We start from the raw sequence: 24,942 nt of genomic DNA, 5'->3' as shown, positions 1-24,942 counted from the left end.
GAAAGTCAGGATGTCTCAACTTTTCAAAAATTCCTTATTATTAATATCTTCTCATTCTGATTTAACCTGTGAATGTTCTTTTTCAATCCTTCTTATTAAGGCAAGGCTGTGTAACTTCTGAGGATTTGGGGAGCAGCCTCCATCATCAATCATTTTTTGTTCTAAAATTTTTGTATAACTGTGGGTACATACACAAAGAGTTCGGTCATTGCACTGCTTTTGCAAGTAATCATAGCCATATTACGTCTTTTATTCGGCAAGCTCATTGTTTCATCTTTTACTCATTTGGAATTGTTGACCATTTGGATAGGGACTAAATTAAAGCTCACTGGGACCCTAATTACAGCCAGAGGAGAAGTCTGCAACTGAAATGAAATGAAAATCAATGTTGTGCAATGGCAGAGCACTTTTAGAAACAGAAATTATTTCAATTAAAATGTTAATTCTAGCCCTGGCCAGTGTGCTCAGTGGTTAAAGTGTCAGCCCATGCACCGAAGGGCAAAGGCATGTACCAGGATTGCAGGCTCGATCCCCAGCCCGGTCAGGGCACATACAGGAGGCAACCAATCAATCAATCTCTCTCTCTCTCTCTCTCTCTTTCTCTCTCTACCTCCTTCCCTCCCTCCCTCCCTCTCGTTTCCTCCCCCTCCCGCCATCCCTTCCACTCTCTCTAAAAAGCAATGAAAAAAATATCCTCGGGGAAGCATTAACAAAAAATAAAATAAAATGCTAATCCTAAATCTCACCAAGGTAAATCTGCTCAGAAGACACCAAACTAAATTTCTTCCCAATGGAAAATTTACCTTCAAACAAGAAAGTGTTCTCACAGGTGGAAAGGAAAACTCCATCTGGAAAAGGAGAGGGTGAGAGAGCCCCGGGCTTCAGCCCCACCCAATTTCATCTCCAGTTAATTCTCCAGAAAGCTAAAGATCCCTAAAACATGAAGCTGGCCAAGTCACTCCCAGTTTGAGAACCCACAGGGGCCCCAGATTCCTAAGCACCTCTTTACCCAGTTGTCCTGAACCTCTATTCATTCTCAGTGCTGGGTGACTTCACCCTTAAGGGCAAAAGTGGCCAGCTCCTCCCCTGCACTCACTGGGCATTTTGGTACCTGAACTTCTCAGACTCTGGTTTATTTCAGTATTTGTTGCAGTATTTTATTTATGTCTCTATGTCTAGTCTGCCCATCTACAGTACAGGAACCCAAGTCCTATTTCTCTTTCTGTCCTTGCTCTTCTCCTTTCTTCTGACTCTTCTGTTTGAGTATTTCCCGGTACATAATACAGTAGTTGCTTCATCAATCAGTTCATTTCCCCAGGTGCAGACACACCACCTCAGATGCTAAAAACATTTGTAGATGCGATCAATCAATAGTTGTGGCAAAACTGTCAATCTGGGGAGGTGCTGAAAATGGAGACAAGGATTTGCCCACTTCCAAAAGTTTCCAAAAAGTGTAAACTGGTAAAATGGTGACTGGTAAAATTCTGGAGCAGATTCCTAAATAAGTCACATGTCAGGATTTAAAGAATAATAGAATTTGTATAACCCAAGATGTTATTCAGAATCAAGCCACACCAAGCTAACCATGTATCTTTTTTTGTGAGATAGTGGAAGGGATATTTGAAACTAACTCAGGGATGTATTCTGATCAGTCTGGAGTTCTTGCTGCCGATCGATTACAATCTAATTATACCCCTGGAGTGCCATGTCTGACCAGTGTCCCAGGGCTAACATCATAGAGCCCTGTCTAATGGTCTTGACTTAGTGTTTCTTCATTTCAGCAAAACATTTGACACAACCTGTCATGGTATATTTTTTCACTTACTCAACAAATATTCATAAAAGGTACGTTATGTGCCAAGCATTATATTCGGTGCTTATTCAGTGATTATGACTCAGAAGGAGATTATGAGTTCATTGCTAGCAAGGAGAACTAAACTGACTGCCTGGAATTCTCTTTGGAACAAAGCAGGAAGTTAATGCCATCCTGAGATCAGGATGCACCGATGCTCCCCACTCACTCAGGTCTCTGCTCAAGAGACCTTTGACCACCCTGTTTGTCAAACCTTTCATTTTCATTTCATTTCCCAATGTTGCTTTATTTCTCTTCAGTGCACCTTTCATTCTTTGCAATTATCTTATTCATGTACTTAGTTGCCCATTGCCTATCTCCTTAGACTGTGGTGTAAAGAAGGGGAGGCATTTCATAGGACTGTGTCTTTGTTCCTTTCTGCTCCACATGTTTATCAGTGATAATTGTTTCTATTCCTGCCAATCAAACTTCCAGATGATGGAAAGTTAGGAGAGGGATAATTGATAAGGTAAATAAGAGAATCAAAATTCATTATAACAGCATATTCTAAAGCACTTTGATCATTGGAAAAGTATAATTCAATGTAAGTTATCATCATTATTTTAAGTGGATGTAAATCAGAGCCAAAAGCAAAAGAATAAAGATTAAATACAAGCATTTAGGTTCAAAAAAATTAATTACAGTAATTCAAGATGAAGGAGACAAGGAGCGCAGCTCTGTGCATGCAGGGATTTAGCCAGGAGAACACAATCTTGGAGCTACTGGCATAGATACACAGTGTCCAGGTAGCTGAGCTGTCTCTGCGCATTTTTGGATGGTCATCTAGTTAGGAGTTCCATGTCGTGAAGTGGACATTGCCAAAGCAGAAAGTGGCCAGTGGAAGGTAACTCACTCAGCGAACAGCAGTGGGAATTGTGGGGCATTTAGCCCCAAGGAGAGGGGAGTTGGGGGCAGAGGGGCAGACTGTCTTTAACTCCCTGATGGGTGCTCACATGGGGATGGAGAGCTTGTGTTGAGGGCTAGGTTAGAACTGCTGGGTACTGGGGGCAGGTTTTCATTCAGGGAAAGGGGATGACCAGCCCACAGCCTGTATCCTAGTATCAAGCCAGCTATCACTACAGATATTTAAAGAGAAGCTAAGCAACCACGGGACCCAAGAGGGAAGCTGTAAAAGCTTGGCCAACCGGTCTTTGTTAGCTAACTCTAACGTTACCCGTTCATTCTAATTTCAGTGTCTTCGTTGCATTCCCACTGATTGTTTTTCTACCTGGTCTGACATCTGGTAAAATCATGCTGTGCATAGTTGGCTTCCTCTAGATGAAAGTGCTTTGACTCTACTGGGCTTGGAGGTGTGTGTGTTCTTGTTCAGTCCCTGACTCTCCCCATCCCCTTGGGGTATTTCCCCTTCTCCATCACTGCCGGCTCTGTGGGGGGAGTTTGACACCTTTGCTCTTTGAGAGCCCTCTGAACTCTGTTGTTATCCACTGGGCATTGTGACTCCAAGCGTCTGTACATGGATTCCTTCACCTTTTACAGTGGTGGGTGTGCCCAAGCCTTCCCTAAATGACCTGAGTACAACCTGACCTCTGAGGATCTAGTGAGTGTATTTTACCTCGGGGGGGAAAAAAAAAAATGGAAAGAACGACTGAAAAATGCAACTTGGATATGTTTTTCTAAGGCAGTTTCTCTTTCTCTTTTCAACACTTTAGAACTCTAATAGTTTTAGAACTGAAATTCCATAGTTTCTTTTTAATTCCAGTTGGAAGATACGGTGGCTTGAACTAGATGATAATTCATGGAGATGGACAAAAATGGGCAGTTTCTTTGTGTATTTTGGAGGTACAGCAGATACTACCTGCTGATGGATTCGATTCAGGGAAAGTGGAAAAGAAAGGCCCCAATTCTTAATTCGTGTGTTGAAACTGAGGCTCTAAGAGATTAAGGTACTTTTTTCTAAGGCCACAGAGCCATTCGTTGCAGGGCTTGGACTTCAATTCAGCTCTCTAATCTCAGGAAAAAAAACTACTGCTCTTACTTCTCCTTCTTGCATAATTATGAAATTTGCATAAAAAGGAATAAGTGAGTATTAGCTTCTTGATATCGAAGCAATGATATTTTGAGGCTGTATTTAGTAGACAGTGGGTAATATCCATCCAACTAGTCAGTCAATTTGTGGTTCCTTTCAACCAGTCCTCTATTCTTTTGGAATCAATACATTGTCTTTGACAGTAGGTTGTTTGTAACCACAAATGCACTTCAGCTAAATTCTTTTCAGAGGTTGTCCTATTTTCAGAAGCAACATTTCCTAGTGATGTCATGAACTATTAGAGGCATAGTGGGCAACAGGGCAACTCCATCTCTTGCAGGAACTCTCGTCCCAGTAACATGTTCTGCGGTTTTAGTAAACTGGCCTTAGTAAGCAAGCTGTCTTATAAAACCTCCCTGTGAGCAGCACATTCTATAAATTCCAATCCTCATTCTTCAGCTGATTCGCCAGGTAATTCAGGAAGAGTCCTTTTACCTCTGAACTCTGGTCAAGTTGTCCCCAGTAGCAATGGAGCGATAAGGGCACATAGGTGATAACTTAAATCAATAAAGAAAAAAAAAAGATGTCCCCAACCCTTTTATAGATCCAAGAATTGAAAAAAAAAAAAACAGTAACAAAAACTAGAAATATGGATACCACTGCTTGTGGCTACTCTGTTCATTTATTCCCTAAATACTGAGTTCCCCACACATGCCGGATATGGCTGTGCGAGGCAGCATGTGTGAGTGGCACCCTTGATCTTAGGCTTTTTCCTGAATCTCACACGACTAGTTAAGGTTTTGGCCTCCTCACCTACCTCTCCCTTTGAACAGGCTCCCTTCTTTACCTTACTCCAAAGCCACCTGCCCTATATCTCAGGCCATTTTATCAGTTACCCTCAGAGCAGGACTGGCCAAATTCCAAGGGTAAACAAAGTTACTTCAAGGGATTTATAACTCAACTTTGCTGAAATGTGGTCCAAAAACAGTACTGCTGATTGTGAAAGCAAATGCTAATAAAGGTCTCCAGGGAGAGCTCTGAGTACCTGCTCCAAGACCCCAAGGTCCACAGGGCAGGCACCCAGCTACTGTTCAGGGGACCAGCACCCAGCTATTGTTCCATTTTCAAGTCCTTTATGTAATTTGAGGTTCTCCTGAGAATGCCCCCTGAAGCGATCTGCTCAGAGAATGCCGTGGGTGGGAGATGGGAAGAAACAAAATGCAAGAGAGGAGCCAATCAGGATTTAATTAAATATACCACAACACACTTTTATATAGTCACGGATTCGTATTTGGTTATGCAAAACTTTGGATTCTGGAATGATTTATAACCCCTCAGAACCTGGAAATTAAGGCCAGCAGCATCGTCGTAAAACACTCCCTTTTGTTTCTGAAGGAACCTTAAAAGAAAAAGAAAAAAAAAGAAAAGAAAAAATACCTTACAGTGGCAAAAACTCTCCTATGAATTAACATCATCTGATAAGCTTTTAAGCACAAGGTTATATTGTTCTATAAATTTTCTTACACAAATGGCAGGACTATTAGACTCTCAAATAAAATTATTCTCAAAAGTTTTCCACCAGGGTGAAAGTTATTTTAAGTAATTTTTCAGGGATTCACACAAACATGCAAACACACAATTATCCAGAAGCAAAACAGAAATTTGTACAAACTTCCAGCTTAGATGTTCCAATGGGAGAGGGGAGGGAGGAGAGGAGAGGAGAGGAGAGAGAGAAACATTGATGTGAGAGAGACTCATCAATTGCTTGCCTCTCCCACACAGGCCAGGATTGAATCTGCAACCCAGGCATGTGCCCTGGACTGGGAATCGAACCCATGATCCTTCAGTGCATGGGCCAGTGCTCTAACCACTGTCCAGGACAATGTTCCAGTGTCTTGATTGGAACATAGCTGTATCTATTTGGCAAAATCATCAAAACTGCCCATACACTTAAAATAGGTACGCTTACTGTATACCAGTTAGATGTGAGTAAGCTTGATTCAAAAGGTAAAAGGCAAACCAAAAATAATTGTTTTATATTTCCTGAATATATTTGATTCTGTCTCCAACTTCTGGTATTTTTCTTACCGAGGATTTTAGTTTGAGTACAAGCAGAGTAAGCACAGCTATTGTCAAAAGTTTCCTGTATTAGAACTAAGGTTTAGCCAGGAAATTAACTGTTAGCCCTAAATTCATGTTATTTTGAGATAAAACAAATGCACATCTCAAAATAACCAACTTGTGCAGCACATAGCTGGCTTGTACAACTTGAAAACTCAGATAAGCTCCGGAAGTCAAAACTCAGTTTTACAAGCCTTAGTGGGTGTCCAAGAGTAATCAAGGGTCTATTGTATGCTTTGATAAACTGAAAAAAATACGGTTTGAAGCCTGTCAACCAAATAGTGGCCTCCAATATTTTGAAACAAATCTTAGTTCCAAGTATTTCTTTTCTCCACATTTCTCTGGTTCCTTTTGATAACCAAGGCAATCTTTAGTTCTTTGAACTGCTTCCTTAGAAAATTCGTTGACATGGCCAAACCCTCTGGCTCTGTGGGGATTTAGGCCCATTCCAAAGCGGCCTTGGAGAATTACTTTGGGCGGCCCCTGGAGTGCTGGTCCCATCCAGGGCGCTGAGTGTGGAAGCCGAGCCTCCCAGAACTTCCTCCACACCCAGCCCCGGGCTCCCGGTCCCAAAGCCTCGGTTTGACTCTAGGACAGGGCAGGTGAGGGGTTTCCTAAGACGCCTCCCTTCCCTGGGAGAACTGCCCTTTACCACCTCTCCAAAGTCAGAAACACAAGTTCTGATCAAAGCCCAGCTTTTTCCTATGTCCTTGGGCTCCCATTCTCCCTCACGCCCCCAGAATCACCAGCGCCCCTGGAGGGAGAGAAATTCACATTCTCCACTTGGACTGCCTGTGGACACACGTAGGCAAGCTTCCAGCCTGGACTCTGCGGTGCCCCAGCTCCAGCCACCATGCGGGGCTCAGACCCCCTTGAGGTGGAGGAAAGAGGGTCTTTGGCGGCTTTTTCTCTCTCCTATTCTAAGTGCTAATAGTTTGCCAAGTTGACCTTATGTAATATCTGTGATTGCCTATGGCCCCATCCAGGACTCTTCCTGTACTGAGAAGTCAGCCTGTTGTCCGTTTCTGTGTACAAAGTGCCCCATTATCCAAGGATTCTAAATGAGGAGATAGGATATGGAATAAGCCTGGACATAGTTCCCACGTGTGAACACTGACTACCATTTGTTGCTCCCTTGTGCCATAAATCAGCATAGATTTATCTGGAGCCTGGTTACTTTTTCTCCAGAAGCATTTTACATAATTTGAAAACAAAGTGGTAGACTGTACAGTTAGAGGGGAACAGAACCCAGCAAAGGACTGTCTGTACCACCAAGGAGAGCCACGCCATGTGCCACATCAGACATGAGTGAGCATCCATTTCTGTCGCTATGGGAACTTTGGTTTCTGAGAACCAGGGATGGGCATCAGTAACCCTGGCTCAGCCATCAATAAGTTACTTAACAGAACCAAGCCTTGGTTTCCTCATCTATCAACTGGAACTATTAATACCTACCACTCTTATTTCATTTTGAAGGAGTAGTTATGTATAGATGTGGCTATGTGCACACACAGCTTATAACAACATTGGCATTTTGTCAGTATATGCAACTTTAGCTTTAAAAAAATTTTCCCATTTAAAACACAGCATCAATTTCTCCCAATGTGCACTTTTTCCCATTTTACTTGACACACAACTTTTCCACTCACTCTTACAAAATCAGCCAGAAAGGATAGAAGCTAAAAGCATTGTGTCATATAAAAATGTACCATGTGCACACAGAGGGACCAAGCTTTCTTAGCCCTGAATTCACGGATAGTAACCGTCAGTGAGAGTCCCTTCAACAAAATGAATAAAACACGGAAAGCTGTGGCTCCCTGCTGCTCATGTGCCAACGAGTGGGATCCAAGAGGTGACTATTTGGCCATTCAAACAATAGAGCCTGTGTTTATTGCCTATTAAACAGTCAGAATCCTTCATTAGATTACCTTTCCTGACATTTATCAACATTTCTTCCTGTGTGCCAAACCATCGCAGGTGGAAAACAGAGTTTTAGGAGTGTGTTCATTTATAAATGAAGCCTTTTCAGATCACCACCTTTCTCTCCATCCCCTCTGCCATCCTGCCCCATCAGATCCTCACCCCCTCACTCAGGGTGGCTGTTATTCTGTCTCCCCTGACTTGCCACTTTCTGTGTCTGTCTTCCTCAAATGGACCTGACACACACACGTCTCTGATTAAATTTTCCCATGCTCATAGATTTTATGTGTTTTAGCACAATTCTGAAAAGAGTCTTCAGAGATGCCCCAATGCATCCAGTACAAACTAATCGGAAACTTGAGGCCCTGCACATCCACCCCAGGATGGCTTCCCAGCTTCCTGCAGCGCCCCTGGAGGCACTGTGCAGCTCCCACACGTGCCCCGTTGGTTTCCTTGTTGTGGAATATACCCGTCCTTCCCTCTCCCCACTCCTTCCTTTTCAAATGGTGTGCCCTGGGTCAGTGACCATTTCTGTGTCACTTCCCTCGGGCTTCCCTTGATCCTCTTTGCCCCAGTCCAGACCTCTAGCTCTCTGCCCTCAATGTGTATCAGGGCCTTGACTGATGTTTAATCTTGACAGTGAGATGCCTGCAGGAGATTGCACCTATTTCTCTCTCTGTCACACTGCCCAGCATGGTGCCTTTATCTAGAAAGTGTTCGTAAATATTCTAGATTTTAACTAAACACTTGTATCACTTGTAGGAAGTGTGATTAAATGTATTCGTATGGAATCAAAACAGTTGCTTTATAGTTAGTATGTGGATGTTTGTATGTAGAAAATTCACAAGTAATCGGACAAGCAGGAAGCTGTATCATAGGAAAAACAAATCTCGTTCACAACCTGTAGGACCCAGGTCCCAGGCACCCTGCTATGTGAGGGAGACATGTGCCTTCTTTGAGAAGGAGCTTCCGGTTTCATGGGGGAGAAAAACCTGTGGTCACATAAATGTCACAAGCCCTGTTATGCCTGACTTCTCTGGGGAGACCAATCGGGTGCACCTGACTCAGTCTGGAGGTGGTTCAAGGTGGCTGGACCGCTGGAGGGTGGGAGTGGACCAGCACACCCGGAGGCTGGGAAGATAGGCAGGGTCAGAGCCTGGAGGGTCTTGTTGGTCATTTCCAGGAGCATGTTCTTTCCAGTAGAGGCAGCCATTGAAGGGGAATGAGAGGACCCCTCCGAGTTTCAGAAACATTCCTCAGAGGGCAAGATGAGAATGAAATGGGAAGAAGAACGCAAGTGGCAGGAGAACACAGACGTGACCAGAGGCAGGCTGAAGTGAAAACCAAAGGGAGGGGAGTATTTGAGAACTTGGACGTTGAATGCCTGAGCGGGCACTGCTATTGGCTGATAGGGGGTGACTGGCCTGCCCCCTCCAACACTGGGAACCTGGGGGTGTCTCATCCACTTGCTAGAGTATCCAGACTGCATCTTGAGAAACCACAATTAGGGACTGTATACTTTTGTTTCAGTTTCTGGAAATAGAACCAGCCTCCCTTATAATATATGTCTAGGCGTCAGCTTTCAGATATTCTGTTTTCAATGATGAGGAATGCGTTAGGGAAGAGCAGTAAGATAAGGGTAAAGGAAGGGTTAAGATATTTATATTCTCCTGGCCTGTTTGGTCTGTAAAATGAAAAGGAAGATAATAATAGCACCTATTTCACAGAGGAGCTACAAGAATTAAAGAGTGTAGTGCATGTAAATCGCTCAGCACGGGGCATAAAGTACATGCTCAAGATGTCAGCTCTATTATTAGTGTGGTTTGCCTGTGTCAGCCTATTGGTGCAGAAAGAGGAATTCTCCCTACTGTTGCAACAGGGACAAAGCCTCCCTTCTGAAATGTAAACAAGGATGCCTCAATTTAGATGCACTTTCTGTACTAAATTTGAAGACAGTGTTTTGTCTTTTTTGTTTGTTTGTTTGTTAATCCTCAGCCAAGGATATTTTTTTCTATTGATGTGTTTTGTTTTGTTTTTAGAAAGTGGGAGGGAGGGAGAGGGAGAGATAGAGAAACATCTATGTGAGAGAGACATATCGACTGATTGCCTCCCACTGCGCCCCAGCTGGGTCTGGGGATCGAACCTGCAACCCAGATACGTGCCCTTGACCTAGAATAGAACCTGAGATTGACACTCTAACCACTGAGAAACACAAGCCAGGGCTGTTTCATCTTTTTATTGGAAGATCTGGAAATTCCAATTTTCTATCAAGAACGACTTATATGTGACATCCGTTCTTTGTGTGTGTTCTATTCACCTGTGTGTTTGCCGAGGTGCTAAGGTTTGGGGGAATGTCATCTGTGGGTTACTAAAGGTCACGGCCCCACCATTTCCCTCCAGTCTTAACGTTCCCAGTCCCTGGCCTCTATCCGCCCACCTGTCCTTCCAGCATTCCGGCTGTGTGCAGGCTGCAGGGCCACAGAGCTGCCTGACCCCATCCAACAGACAGGCAGGCTGTCTCTCCAGGAGGACCCTTCGTGCTCACGGGCCAAATTGAATGCAGAGCTGAAGTTTGAAAGTCAATCCATCTACACCTGGCCAAGCAGGACCCACCCTCACTCCCGCCCCTAGTTTCAACCTTTAAGGGAAAGCCTGGACACACATGCAGGTGTTTCCTCTGGACCTTTGCAGTTACTGTTCCTTGGGCCTCGAATGCTTGTCCCCTAGATGAGTACGTGGCCTACCTGAAAATGATTCAGAACTCAGATGTAATCTCAGCAGTGGCCTTCCCGGATTGTGGTGTCTAAAATAATCTCTCTCTCTCTCACTCTATCCCTTCCCTGCTTTAATTTTCTTAGTGAAATATCATTTTAGAGCAATAGGCTTTCTGTAAGGAAAGGTATGATGTGTTGCTTATTGTTAAGGTAGTTTTTTTAGCTCACTCTAATGAAGTAGGCCTTTCATCTTTTACATATTCATTCATTAATTCACACAACAAAGAATACTACTTCCAAGCATAATGTCAGAATAGACAATATTATATAAGATTAAATTATAATCCTTGAAGGAAGGAACTCTTTTTTAATACTGAATTCCCATCATCTAGCATACAATACCTAAAAATCCATGAATGAAGAATGATTCCATGAAAAAGTTGATCTGTGTAAGACTTTCACCTCAATCTTGCTATAAAATGAAAAGCACATTTTTCCCCCATGGAATTTTGCCCAAAACCAAACATTGAGAAGAAGTTGTACAAACAGTAGATAGCATCATGGCTAAAGAAATGTCATCTTCTGAAGAAATGACTCTTTTATTTTAAATTTTTTCACAAGTTTTAAAATGCTGGTGGAGCACAATCTGACTTTCAGGAAGGAGAGAACATCAAGGGGTTTGTGATTTCTGGTTACTCTTGCCGGAAGGAGGCCAGGTTATCCAGTACAGGGGCCCGGCTTTTACTCCTTCTTTGTAAGACAGAGGCAAAGAAAGGTGGAGTCAGACCCTATTCAAAAAGGCAAAATCCAGGGCAACTGGGCAGCTGTCTTTATAGCAAAATAAAATAATGTTCCCAGTCAAGCCCCAAGCCATCAAGAAAAGTCACCCCATGTCTTCTGCAGGGGCTGACATATCCATGAGGCTCAGTAGCCACAAACCTTAGGGCCCCAATCATTTAGAGACCCATGAACATGTGTCAATGTCTTTTAAAACCAGAAGGAAAAGAATGGATTTTTCAGTAGAAGAAATGTATTAATATATTAACATCTTCATCTTTACACCAACACAGTCCAAAAATATCATGCTTGTTTGTTATGGAGGAAAGGGCCCTCGAAGGCAAAAGTGGGGCCTTTCTGTGAAAGTCAGAACATGGCCTTCTGTTGGGCCTCCTGAAGAAAGCCTTCTAGATGGATATTCAGTGAGAAACACCGAAATGTGCTCATGCCAAGAGAGTTAAATCCTCAGTTATCCAGAAGAACATCTTTTCCAGGCAGATTCATTTCCCCACAATGCCTAGGATTCACAGTAACATATTTTACAAGAGAGATTAATGCAGTTGCCCCATAAAATAATTTAAGCGTGCGTACTCTCTGAAACAAAGCACGCAGCAGGACACCAAGAGAAAATGACTACCAGCTCATTCTTGAAACTGCATTTTCTCCAAGGGCTGCAGCCACTGTAATTGCACCTTCTGAAGTGGAGATTGACGTGCGGGAGACATGTACAGGCAGCTAGAAGGGTAGAGATAATAACAGGACTAGAGAGTGTGCCCAGCTGGGAAAATAAGCATGCAGCCAGCACAGTCGGAGCTGAAAATGAAGGTCCCCGCACAATATTGCCCAAAGAGTCCCTCGTCCTTTATGAAAAGGAAAGTGAAAATCCACAGACCTCTAAACCTGATCTGAGCCATACAAGCCGCTGGGTTTAGGTGACTTAGAGATAGATGCAGGTGCAGTGGTGGGGTCAGCTATACTCTTGCTTTGCTTCTGTGCTTTGGATATGTTCATCCCGGTGCCATCGGGAGGAGCACTTAACAATTCACAGGGGATAGATCTTTGTTAATGTGGATTTTCTGAAAGTCGGGGTAGTAAACATTCGCAGTTCCTTCGACTCTTGTCAGGTGACATATTTTCAGGCATGGTGGCCGTCTGCTGTAGCACCCTGGTTTATTATTGCTGCCTTGTTCCAAAGGTTCTGTCCTGAGCTGAACACCTGTCTGGGCTCATTCTGACCTCTAGGGAAGTCTCAGAAACCACCTCCGAGGTTAGAATCTAGACTCCATACTTCCCTTGACTCAACCACTTCTCACTCTGAACACTTAACTCAATTAAAATACCCTAGTCCTATCTGGGCTGGAGTATTTGGGGAAGACATGGAGGAGGGTGCATACTGTTATGAGGTGTGTTCTATCCAACTTGATCTTAAAGATGATTTGGGGGATGGGAGGAAGTGGGTGGTATTTTCAATTATCGAAATTAGGTATTTGTTTCTGCTTACCTTTTCTAGTTAGATCTAGGCTATCAAGTCCCTTTGGTTCATTACCCTGTCATCTCACGCATAACCACCCCTCTCTACAAAATGCCATATGACACGCTGGTCAATGTGCCGCTGTTGTCCCTATCCAAATTAGTAAATGTCAGCCTGGAACCATACCACTAAAATTCTCCCCTGAAGCCAATTTTCACTCTTCAATCAAATTCCACCCAGTTCGTCTTGTTATAAGTCTACCCTTAATATACTCTTACTATCGTGAGCCCATACAGACCCGTCTTGACCACGAAAATGTCATAAGAGACTCAATAAAATGCTTTGCTGAAATGTAGATAGCCTCTGTCCCTTCCCCCAACCTAGTAGACTGTTCCTCCCATCTGAAAAGAATGAGTTGGCTTTAGAGGTAGAACGGAGAAAAAGCGGTTGTGGGAAGAAACACACTTCTATACCCACAGGCCTACCTGTCCACATCCGGGCTCCATTCCTTAGTAGCACCTGGCAGGTATAATTGTAATGTTCAAATTCATGCAATGATCCGCTCCAGTTTCCAGATTAGCCTCAAAGCATTTACATTTTGCTTTCTGAACACCATTCCATATGTCAGGGCCCCAAGCTGTGAATTCTTTCTTATGTTAATGATGTAACACAGAGAGCAAATTGAGGGGACCCCCAGCACACTCTCTTGCAGCATTCCCCTCTCCCTGTGAGGCTGATGGGTCTTATTTCCCTGGGAAAACCATTTAGCTCAACCCCAACTTCAGCCGCTCATGTCCTGATGCATTCATGTCCTGATGTGTCCGTGTCCTGATGCTCTCATGCAATCTTAGTCCTCGAATGATGTTTTTCTCTTGGGTAAAACAGCTTTAGAGGCCTCCTAGGCCAGGAATTACAATACAAGCAAGAACAAAGGAGGGAAACAACTTTTCACTTTGCTGAATCATTCAAATTGACATTATCTGGAAATGCCAACATTTGTTAACACACTTTTCCTAGCCTGCCCTGCATTATGCTGCCCTTGCCGTGTATGAGGTGAGCACCCTCTCTGCACCTTTCCCTGATGCCCCCATTCCTCTGCTCCCCAGGAAGCAGGCTGAAATAACCAGGGGCTGGACTGGGCTGGAATTTTCTTCAATGGTTTGGAGAGGAATTAAGGAAAAAACTTGAAAGCATAAACTCACTTTTCTTATGGTATTTACTACAATTTAATAGGACTTTCCAAAGTCTAAAAATAAGTCACCCCAATAAATTTAAAAAGTTTTATCAGAAGAAGCAGGGCATACAGAGAAAGAAATTATTCTTCTGTACTACATTTCAGTTTAGTCATTTTATACATCGGATTTACGTCATTTTCTACTTCTGTTGCTTCAAGTTCAAATGCAAAAGTTGAATAAAACACTGTAGGAAGAGGTTCGTTCATATTGAGTTCATGGGAAACTCAACTACACATTAGCGTCCAGTTCTCCAGCTGGGACACGTAGCTTATATTTACAAAAACTCTGAGAAGTAAACCCAGACCTACATTTCTAACGAAGTAATTCCAGCGCCCAGCTCTGTGGGGAGACTGACAGCTAAGTCCATTTTTCTGAAAGGTCTTGTTACTTTCAGAGTCTATGTTCTTAGCCCTAAAAAGTCACACCGTGTCCCAGGCTACATAAATGGGCACCAGGCATTTTGTCTTATGACTGACTACTGGGAGCATTCAGGAAAAAATGGAGAATGTGTCTTCAGATGTGTGTTTCTGCGTGATGCCAAATGCGTTTTGGAAGCATCCGAGGGGCCGTATCTTCCCCTTTGTATTGTAAGCACAACTGAATTTATTAACCAGCAACCATGATAAGTCTACAGTTTTCAGACTAGATTTTAGGAACGAGAATGACAATTTCAACCTATGTATGTATCCCCCAATAGTTCAGAGACTGGAATAAATTTATGCAAAGAAAAATGTAATACTTTATGTTGTTGCAAAATAGTGTAGTAGACTAGCGTCTTCACATGAAGACATTTTTTATTTCAAATAACATCTTTTCTTATTTTATTTTTTCCATCACCATTTATTTTCTCTATGCCCTCTTCTACTTCCACACATCCTCTCCCCACCACCACCATCCCCATAAAACTTCACCACACTGTTATCCATATCCATGGGTTCTCTCTCTCTTTTTCCCTTTTTGCTCAATCCTTCCTCCCACTCCCCAACACCCCAGAAGACATTTCTTTTCATTGCTGTTTCTGAAAAATAAAAATTCAGTTTTATCAATTCTTAGAAAAGATTTCCAGAGACAATGTGGGAAGAGAAGAAGATCCTGCTTCTCCCAGCAAATCCTCTTTGTAACTGAGTTAGTGAATGTCAAAGGTCAAGAGCTATTAAAATGACAGCAGCATAATTTAGTCCCACCTTCCTCTGTAAGAGAGAAAAGCATAGAATGAATACAATGAAATTTCACATCCCCCCCCCCCAACAAAAGAATAGTGATAGAAAACTAAAAAATGGAAAACACAATAAAATTCAGCTGATTAATAGATACCATGTGCTTGGTAGCACATGGGTTACACAAGAAGAACATATAGATGAATTTAAATAATCTCAAAAGAAAAGGAGAAATGTCTTCGGAGGAGTCGGCATCTAAATGTTTGCTCAGGATGTGCTCATCCATGTCCCAGGCCTGGAGCCCCGTTCTGTCCTTGGCGGAGCGGGGAGATGGCTTTATTCTCCCCAAATTTCTCGTTAGTTCGGGTGCCCTTTTCTCTCTGCATTTCCCCTGCACTCCTGCCTGTCACTTGCTATCCAACAGCTGAATAAGAACGAGTGGAGAGCATGCTAATGCATTGCAAATGTAATTGCTGCGTTCTCCTTAAGAGTATTGTCAGGAGCATTTCGTTTTAAGGTTTCACCAGGAATCATGTCAGTATTTGAAGTGGGCTATTTTCTATAACCCACATCACTATGATTCTCAGACATTAAAGCACTAATTACAGCTTGAGAATTCCATTTCAGTAGTGATTGTACTACATCTCTAAAATATGCATTCTTGAGAGCAGGCTTTGTCCAAGTGACGCCTGGGCCCAGACATCTCCATGCAGAAAGTAATTGCTTACAAGAAATCATATTTTAATATTTGATTTCAGAAAGAGACCAGCCCAATCAATTAGCATAATTAACATGTAATAAGCTCAAATGCACTGAATTGATAGCCTCAGGATCATTTGTTAGATGTTCTCAAGAAGTTTGGATCTTATTCCAGACAAGCACTTGCAGAACTTGCTGGTGCTTTAATGATGCTGGCGAACTCTGACCTCAGTTCATGGCATTTCTGAACACCATATTGTCGGCTCATCACCAATAAAACATGGTCTTAGAGCCGTCTCTAACAGCCATTAATTTTTTTTTAAGCCTCACTAGACCTGGATGGTGTTGCTAAATGGTTAGAGCATCAGTCGGGACACCAAAGGGTCTCGTGTTTGATTCCTGGTCAAGGACACGTACCTGGGTTGCACGTTGATCCTCAGCCCCAATCGGGGGCACATGTGGTAAACAACCAATCCAAGTGTCTCTCTCACATCGAGGTTTCTCTCTCCCTCTTTTTCTCTCTTCTCCCCTTTCTCTCCCTCCTCCCTCCTTCCCTTCCTCTCTTTGTAAAAATCAATGAAAAAACCATCCTGGATGAGGATCAGTAACAACAAAAAAGGCTCACTATGCTATTTCTATGAAGAGTCCCTGACTATGAATGCCAAAAATTAAAGTAAATATGAAAACAATATAATCTAGTCCATTTTTTCAGACAGAACTTGAGAATAATACAAAACATTTTCTGCTTTTTTATATGAAATACTAGAGGTCCAGTGCATGATTGAATCATGCACATGTAGGGTCCCCTACACGCTTTCGCTTTCGATCACCGGGGAGCTGGGTGCCTGTCCGCTGGTGCACCAGGCCTTTCAGAAGCCTCCGCCGCGTCAGAGGCTTCTGAAAGGCCTGGTGCCTGAGCGGACAGGCACCCAGCTCCCACGCTTTTGCTTTCTATCGCAGGGGAGCTGGGTGCCTGAGTGGACAGGCACCCAGCTCCCACGCTTTTGCTTTTGATCGCTGGTGCACCAGGCCTTTCAGAAGCCTCCAGCGCGGCGGAGGCTTCTGAAAGGCCTGGTGCCTGAGCAGACAGGCACCCAGCTCCCCCGCTTTTGATGGTCCGCGGTGGGATGTGAGCTCGCTGTCCCAGAGGCCCCCTTCTGTGGCGCAGACGCTGAGCTCGAGCCGCCGCTGGCGACGCGAGCTCAGCATTCCGCCAGCCCAATCGGCCACCCCAGCCACCCCAAGTCCCACCCCCCCGTGCCTCCTGGCCAATCGCGGGCATAGCGAAGGTACGGTCAATTTGCATATTTGTCTATTATTAGATAGGATAAACATTTATTCTTTTTTTAATATATTTTTATTGATTTCAGAGAGGAGGGGAGAAGGAGATAGAGATAGAAACATCAATGTTGCCTCCTGCACGCCCCCTACTGGGGATTGAGCCGGCAACCTGGGTATGTGCCCTTTGACCAGAATCGAACCCGGGACCCTTCAGTCCGCAGTCTGATGTTCTATCCACTGAACCAAACCAGCCAGGGCTAAACATTTATTCTTTGGCAAAGCCTTAATGTCTCTGAGCCTCAGTTTCCCCTTTCATGCAGTGGAGATGATCCTGTCTAGCTCAGAGAGTTGTTAGGAGACTTAATGAAATAATGCACAAAAGTGCTAACCCAGTACCTCACATGTGTACCAACTGTGGTTTATAAGAAACTCTTGATATTCTTATTATCACATGGCCAAGAGTTGGAACCATTAGGACAGAAGAACCAAGAGTGTTGATTACAATGCTGCCCCCACCCCAGGGGATGGGTCTCAGCCCAGGGTCTTTAGAGGCACATCAACAAGCTTTGGGATACTTTCAGGTTTGAAAATGCTGTTTCTGCTCTTCTGGGCATCCGAACCCTGCTATCTGTGACCCAGTCACCTCTCAGGAAAGAAACAACAGTTGAAAAAAATGGGGATTTTTTTCCACAATAAAAAGAAAACACAGAATGGCAAAAGCTAAAGAAGAGAGTGAGCAGAGCTAAGTGCCCCTAAGAGAATGGAAAAGTATGCTAGCAGCTTAGCCCCCAGCCTGTGCTCACTTAGCTGACATTCCCACCAGTGCTCACAGCCCCAACCGGCCTGGGCACCCTGCTCCTTCCCACCGCTCCTCTGGTCACAGATGCACCATCAGAACCCCCTTCTTGGGCTCCCCTCTCTCCACCTTGTCTGTTATCCCTCCCTCGGGGTCACCTCAGGGGGAGACACTCAGGAGAGGACAGCTCTTTAAGAAGTGGGCACCTCACCTTAAATAGGGAACCCTCAGATACGTACTGCTTTGAAACTGTTCCTTTTCTGTGGTATGATTGGGAAGCCTGGCCTACGTAACTTTTAGAGGACTGTGCAGGGACCGTACGAGATGAAGCCCGAATCAGAAGGTCTCCACCCACATCGCTGGCAGAGAAAACAGAACCAAAACTGACTCACTGTAGATTAAATAACGGCAAGAAGATGCTGGGAACAAACAAAAAGGGCACTGTCCACATCTGTGCATAACCCTGCCTCCGCCCAGCGGAGTCCCTTCTTAGCCCAGGGAGTTCTCGGGCTGATGAGATGGCTTGCTCAGAGCAGATGCTACACTGCCACTACAATTCCCTTTCTAATAAGTTCCCATCACAGCCCTCTGTAGCTGAAACATCTTTGAGTTTCTTACTGAAATGCAAACATCTTAATGTGACATTCAAGGCCCTTCCCAGTCTGGTCTAAGCTCTGACCCCATCAGACTCCCATAGGCCCCAGACCTCATGACAAACTCAATCTGCAGTTCTTTCCTTTCGGCCTCAAAACCTGGTTCTCCGACAGGTAACAAGCAGTGAGGATGTGGGGAATTTGGTGGGAATGTGGAATGGTATAGCCACTGTGGAAAACAGGATGGAGGTTCTTTCCAAGATTAAAAATAGAATTGCCTATGACCCAGCAATCCCACTTCTGAGTATATACCCAAAAGAATTGAAATCAGGATCTCAAAGGAACATGTGCACGCCCTGGTTCATTGCAGCATTATTCACAATACCAAAAACATGGAAACAACCTAAACTTTCAGCCGCAGATGAATGGACAAGATATATGTAGTACACACACACACACACACACACACACACACACATCACACATGTATGCTGTGGACTCTTATGCAGCCTTAAAAAAAAGAAGGAAATCCTGCCATTTGCTACAACATGGATGAACCTGGAGGACATTATGTTAAGTGAAATAAGCCAGACGCAGGAGAACAAATACTACATGATTTCATGAATATTAGGAATCTAAAATAGTCAAATTCATAGAAACAGAGCAGAATGGTGGTTACCAGGGGTGGAAGGGAATTTGGAGTTGTTGGTTAAAGAGTCAATACTTTCAAATATACAAGAGGAGTAAGTCCTAGAGATCTGTTCTGAGCAGAGTGCCTAGAGTTAACAATACTGTATACAATAGTACGTTTAAAAATTTGTTAAGAGGGTAAAAATCCACATCAACCCTTGTTCTAGTGTGACCTCTCCTGCAGTGCTCTTCAGGACCCCACACAGACCTGCTTCCCTGGTTTCCCATAGGCTCTGATCATTTTACCAAACATGTGGTCGGTTTCTCAGCTCAGAGAATCACAGTGATTGAGAGACTCGGGGTCAGTCGGCCTGGCCTCAGCAGCCAAGGGATCTTAACCGTGAACCTCAGTTTCCTGAGACACTCCATGGGGATGATGGCATTCCCTTCCCCACAGGCTTGTTCTGGGAATTAAATGTCTAATTCACATAAAGCACCCAGCAACATTTTAAGGGTTCAATAAATGTTAACTCTTGTGCTTATACAGCGTGTGTTCAGTTGTGATAGTCAGATGTTTATATGCTTGTTTTCCCAGCTAGGTTGTGAGCAGCTTAGGGTAAATCTTTATATGTGTCTCTATCTTCCTGCTACTACTACTCGAAGTCAATACCTGTGATCAGATGAATTGAATTGAATTGAATTAAACTGAACTGAAGTCCCACAAGACGGCAGGAGCTACCAGCCAGGATTCTTTTGTCTGGAGTTCTACTGCAGGGCTGGACAGGCTGAAAAAAAAAGCTCTCTATTTATGGGTTAGAAGCAGCTGATGGAGCCGGGATTGTTCTCAGTTTCCTACCACCTAGTGGCCATTTGTCCTGGTGCCTCGACCACAGGTGAAAACAGATAGGGATTTGAGAAAGCAAGGTCTCATTTGAGAAAGTGGGTCTTCATTCCCACCCTAGGAACAAAGTCACCTTGAGTCTCCTTGGTCTGAGGATGTTTCAAGGAAAGGCAGATCACTGGAGGGAGGAATGGAAACCAAATATCTGAACCGTTTGTGTGGAAGGCAAGTTGGTGACCCTAGAACAAAGAATTCTGCTATTAGACAAGGAGATAAAGTATGAAACCCGTGAGTAGTTTGCAATCATGGAGGAGAAAGCAAGGAAGAAAGAGGGGAACAAACCAGCACAGTAATCAATGGGACCAGAGCCTCTTCCTGGTCATCGAAGGAACCCTCAGGATACGTGTTGACTGTGGGGTTTTGTACATGGTCTCAGGCATGATCTACTTCCCCATCCTAAGTGGCATGTATGTTAGCTCAAAGTCACAAACTGAAATTTACTGCAGGACAACAATATAGAGATTGACTCATTCAAATGTCTGTATGTACTTGTCTAAGACCCTGTTTGAATTCCCAGAATTACCATTACTTCATCATCCCTGTTCTCACATTTCTCCTGTTAATCAAAATTCACATGCAACTAGTACAGGTCAATCACTGAACTGATTCATTAATGCGATGACTCTGAATAAGTTCACTTCTTCTGCCCCCAAGACCTGCTCCCTTCTCTACTGATTTATTCTTTAATTAATGGGGAGTCAGTTTTTATACAAGACCACTTCACCTGTGTGTGTTTCCCAGTGAGAAACGCAGCCCTCTGTTTTCCCGTCTTTGTTTTCCCGTCTTTGTTTTCACAGTTCATAAATATCTCACATTCTTGTCCTTGGATTTAAAAGGTGATCATCATGGTAACATAATCTCTCATCCAGAATACAAATTGCTGAAGTGCCATTTGCCCATCACCTGAGTTTGCCATACCACAAGGCGATTGCCTGTGTCTGGTTCTCAAGCAGCATCAGAATCACGTGGGGGGCTTGTAAAAGCACAGATTGCTCAACCCCACCCTTCGAGTCTCTGGTTACAAGATTTTGCATTTATAACAAGTCCCCAGTGATACTAATATGCTGCTGGCTCAGGATCCATACTGTGAGAACTGCTGGTCAGAAAGGTCTAGATTCCTTCAACATTCATTCTGCTGGATAGACTGTAAAACTTGGGGCAGGAGGTCAAAAAGATACTTGCTTCTGGATGTGAGGGCGATCTGGCTGCAACATCTGTCACCCCATTGATCGCCAGGGTTGAAAAAGATACTTGCTTCTACTGAGGTGACAATGTGTGATTATACTAGTTGAAACGGTACATTGCAAATGCCTCTACTCAGACTCACCCCTGATTGGAATGTTAGTTTAGGGAGATGTTGAGCTTACAGGTCGGGAGGAGGTGGTGATTCTTAAATACATATGTATGTTTGAGATTGAATTGGGAGTGTCATTACTTCCAAACGTCCATCAGATTCCAGGTGGGATTCCGTAAACCTCAGAATTTTAAAAATATTTTTATTGATTGATTTTTTTTTTTGGGGGGGGTTGGGAAAGAGAGAGAGAGAGAGAGAGAGAGATTGATTTGTGGCTCCACCCATTCATGCACTCACCAGTTGATTCCTGTACGTGCCCCAACCAGGGATCGAACCTGCAACCATGGCACATGGGGACAACACTCTAACCAACTGGGCTACCAAGCCAAGGCTAAACCACAGAATTTTAAGGGGATTGGATTCTGAAGAAAGGGAATGCCCAATTTCTAAATAAGAAAATAAGAATGATGTATAGAAGAGGTACAGGAGAGCTGGGCATGGGGCTTGTTCAATACCCATAAGAGAGTCATTGAAGCATCAGGAAGAAAAATCAATCAGAACCAAATGAGTGTTGTTAGTTTCAGCAATATCTCAAGTATCTGGAAGGTAACTACGAATGTATTTTATTTTAACAAATACAGTCTTATTCTCCTCACCCTACCAGGTTCTCTAGTAACACAGAAGATTCTTTTAAAGTCAGGTCTCCAGCCCTGCCTTATCAAGCCATTAGTATTTCATTTAAAGAATATAACATTTGGACCTGAAATCTAAGAGTAAGATTTGGACCAAAGCATTCAAAGACAAGTGTGTTCTGCAGCTGGAAGACAGTGAGTAGGATAAGATTTTTACGTTCTCTTTCTTTTTCTTTTAGAAACAGGGAAGATTGACCAAGAGATTCACAAGTACAACACCCCAGGATTCACTGGGTGCCTCTCCAGAGTTCAGTTCAACCAGATCGCCCCTCTCAAGGCGGCCTTGAGGCAAACCAACGCCTCGGCGCACGTCCACATCCAGGGCGAGCTTGTGGAGTCCAACTGCGGGGCCTCCCCGCTCACCCTCTCACCCATGTCGTCCGCCACCGACCCCTGGCACTTAGACCACCTGGATTCAGGTAAAGTCTAAAGCAGCATTAGACAGATTGCTTTATTTCTTTAAACCTCAGTTTCTTCACCTGTAAAATGGGGCTAATAACAGCACCTCACTGGTAATGTAGTTGGAGGATTAAGAGCAAAGGAATGTGTGGGTACATGAGTTCTTAGCACAGAGCTGAGCACATATCAAATGTCACAAGCTCCCCCCGCCATTCTAGCTCTGCGAAAAGTGAACAAGCCAACGCCTGCCCTGCTGGCTGCAGCGGGATTGCTGAGTGATCTCATCGAACCACTCCCTCACGTTTGCCTTTGTGACTCTTTGATTTGCAGCCCCTTAGTCCAAGTTCTAAGCTCAGGAGGAAAACTTTAAAGCAATACAGAGATTGCATCACCAACACTGAGTTTATGTGAATTAGCCTTCCAGCTTTTTAAGTGATGGGTTTAGGCTTCCAAAGCTCAGTGGATTGAATCCCACTTCTGTAGTTGATAAGATTTGTAGTTCGAATGCACAGGGCTAAAATGAAAGGATGTAGCTGTTGCCTGCAAAACTAACTGGATGCAAATTCAAGGTTCTCATAACAGGGACTGGTGGGGAGCCTTCTCGCTCTACCCAAACTAACCTTGGGCAACTCAGCTCACTTCTGCAAGCCTCTGCTTTGTCACCCAGAGGCGTGGAGATTTGGAGGCCTCTAAGTGATCTCCAAACCTAACATTCAGTGGGTCTCCAAAGCAACATGTGATGTTGCTGATGCTAAAGACAGGAATAGGACGAGGAGCGGGACAAGGTGGCATAAGTGCCCTCACCAGCACAGGGGCAGGTATTCCAAATATCTCACGTGGAAATACTAAGACTAACCCATAGAATTATATTTGAGATTATGTATTTAAAGCACTTAGTGCAGTTATAGACATGTAGCAAGCTTCACTAAAGTTTAGCTGCAATCCTATTACCAATGTGGTCATTATTATGTTAGACACAGTGTGCTATGAGGCTTGAATGTCCACTAAAGACTTCCAAGTCCTCCCCACCCTAATGTCTAATTCATAACAATTCCTAGTGTAAGCGTGACACGTTTGATTGCTTTTGCGTATTCCAGGCACCATGTGTCTCAGCTTTAAGCACAGCTCCCATTGTGGTCCTTGCCAGGATTTGTGCTGCAAAGCTTTGTGAAGCTTCCAAAGAAGCCCAAATTGCCCCATTGTCAGAATAGCCAGTTTACAGACTAAATAATCGTTCCTCATACATGGATTCCCATGACACAATGAGGGGTGCTGTGTGCCAGGGGTGCATCTGAAGAATTCCCTTTCGTGAAGGGATCACACAGTGGACTGGTTTCCTTGTGGGCTGGAATGGCAGGAACATTCCTAATGCTGAGAAAAGAAAAGCATGAGTGAAAATACGAGATGAGAAAAGACAGATGTCAGGGCTACTGAGGAACAGACTTCCCAGGTAAGTTCCTCCAAATGCCAGAGTGGATGGGGATAGCACAGGAACTTTGAGACACACAGGTGCTTAAGCCATTCCAGGTACTCCCTGCATGAGGCCCTGAGCATGTGTGGTCTAAGCCAGGTGCCAATAAATTAGTTTCAAAAACATCTAGATGCTACTTTGGGCCAATACAAGGTCATAGTCATTATGTCTCAATTAGCAAATTATTTGCTTTGTGGACTGTGAGATACAGTTGTGGAAACCAAACAGTTTGGATTCATTTGGGTTTTCTCCAAATCATGATTTCTGCATGACAATTTTATTCTTTTGGTTGATATAATGAAAAAGTATGTAGGGAACACTTCCGTTATTATTCAGTGTACTAATCAAATTTCTGCGCCCCAGGTATTATGGTTGACCTGTACTATAGACCATATGGTCAATTTGCAGAAAAATGTCCACTTGTACTTGGGCAGAGGTCTTACCTGGTGTTAATCAGTTGCCGTATCGATCTCATCGCCATAATTTATCTCATAATTGGAATTCCCAATTAATTTCCATAATTATGAAAATGTATGAAGAAATATGAACTTAATTAGATGGACAGAAAAGAAGCTTCTGAAGTCTTGTTTAGATAATATGATTTTATTCTTTTCCTTTAGGTGAATGGGAACATGAGAGAGAATGGGAGGCAGGGGCTGGATATAGGGACAGAGAAAGACAGAGACAAAAAGGACAGTCACTGATGAGCGGCCTCCAGTGGCTTAGTATCAGGGAGGAAAAACTTTTCCTCTGCCTCTTATGTCCAGTAATTAGGGGCCGGCAGATTAAACCGATAAAAGACAGATTAACAGAAGAAAAACGTTTATAGATGTGAAAGCTTATAAAAGGGTTAGCTTAATAAATGGTTAAAGGCTTGTATACCTTACTCAGTAGGGAACAGGGAGAGAGAAGAGGTGTCTATGGAGAGAACAAATGGGTTCCTACAAGAACA

The 24,942-nt window shown here is 43.6% G+C and overlaps 1 protein-coding gene across 1 annotated transcript in view; it reads left to right on the top strand.

Annotated features, from left to right (window-relative positions):
- Positions 1–24,942, top strand: part of CNTNAP2 (contactin associated protein 2) — a 1,332,959-nt gene that overhangs the window by 1,287,978 nt on the left and 20,039 nt on the right. The window contains exon 22 of the mRNA XM_054726631.1: positions 22,300–22,539. Coding sequence (XP_054582606.1) covers positions 22,300–22,539 — 240 coding nt within the window. The remainder of the gene's footprint in view (positions 1–22,299; positions 22,540–24,942) is intronic.

The sequence above is a fragment of the Eptesicus fuscus genome, chromosome 14 (genome assembly GCF_027574615.1).
Source record: "Eptesicus fuscus isolate TK198812 chromosome 14, DD_ASM_mEF_20220401, whole genome shotgun sequence".
NCBI lineage: Eukaryota > Metazoa > Chordata > Mammalia > Chiroptera > Vespertilionidae > Eptesicus > Eptesicus fuscus.
This window is presented reverse-complemented; position numbering and strand designations above follow the sequence as displayed.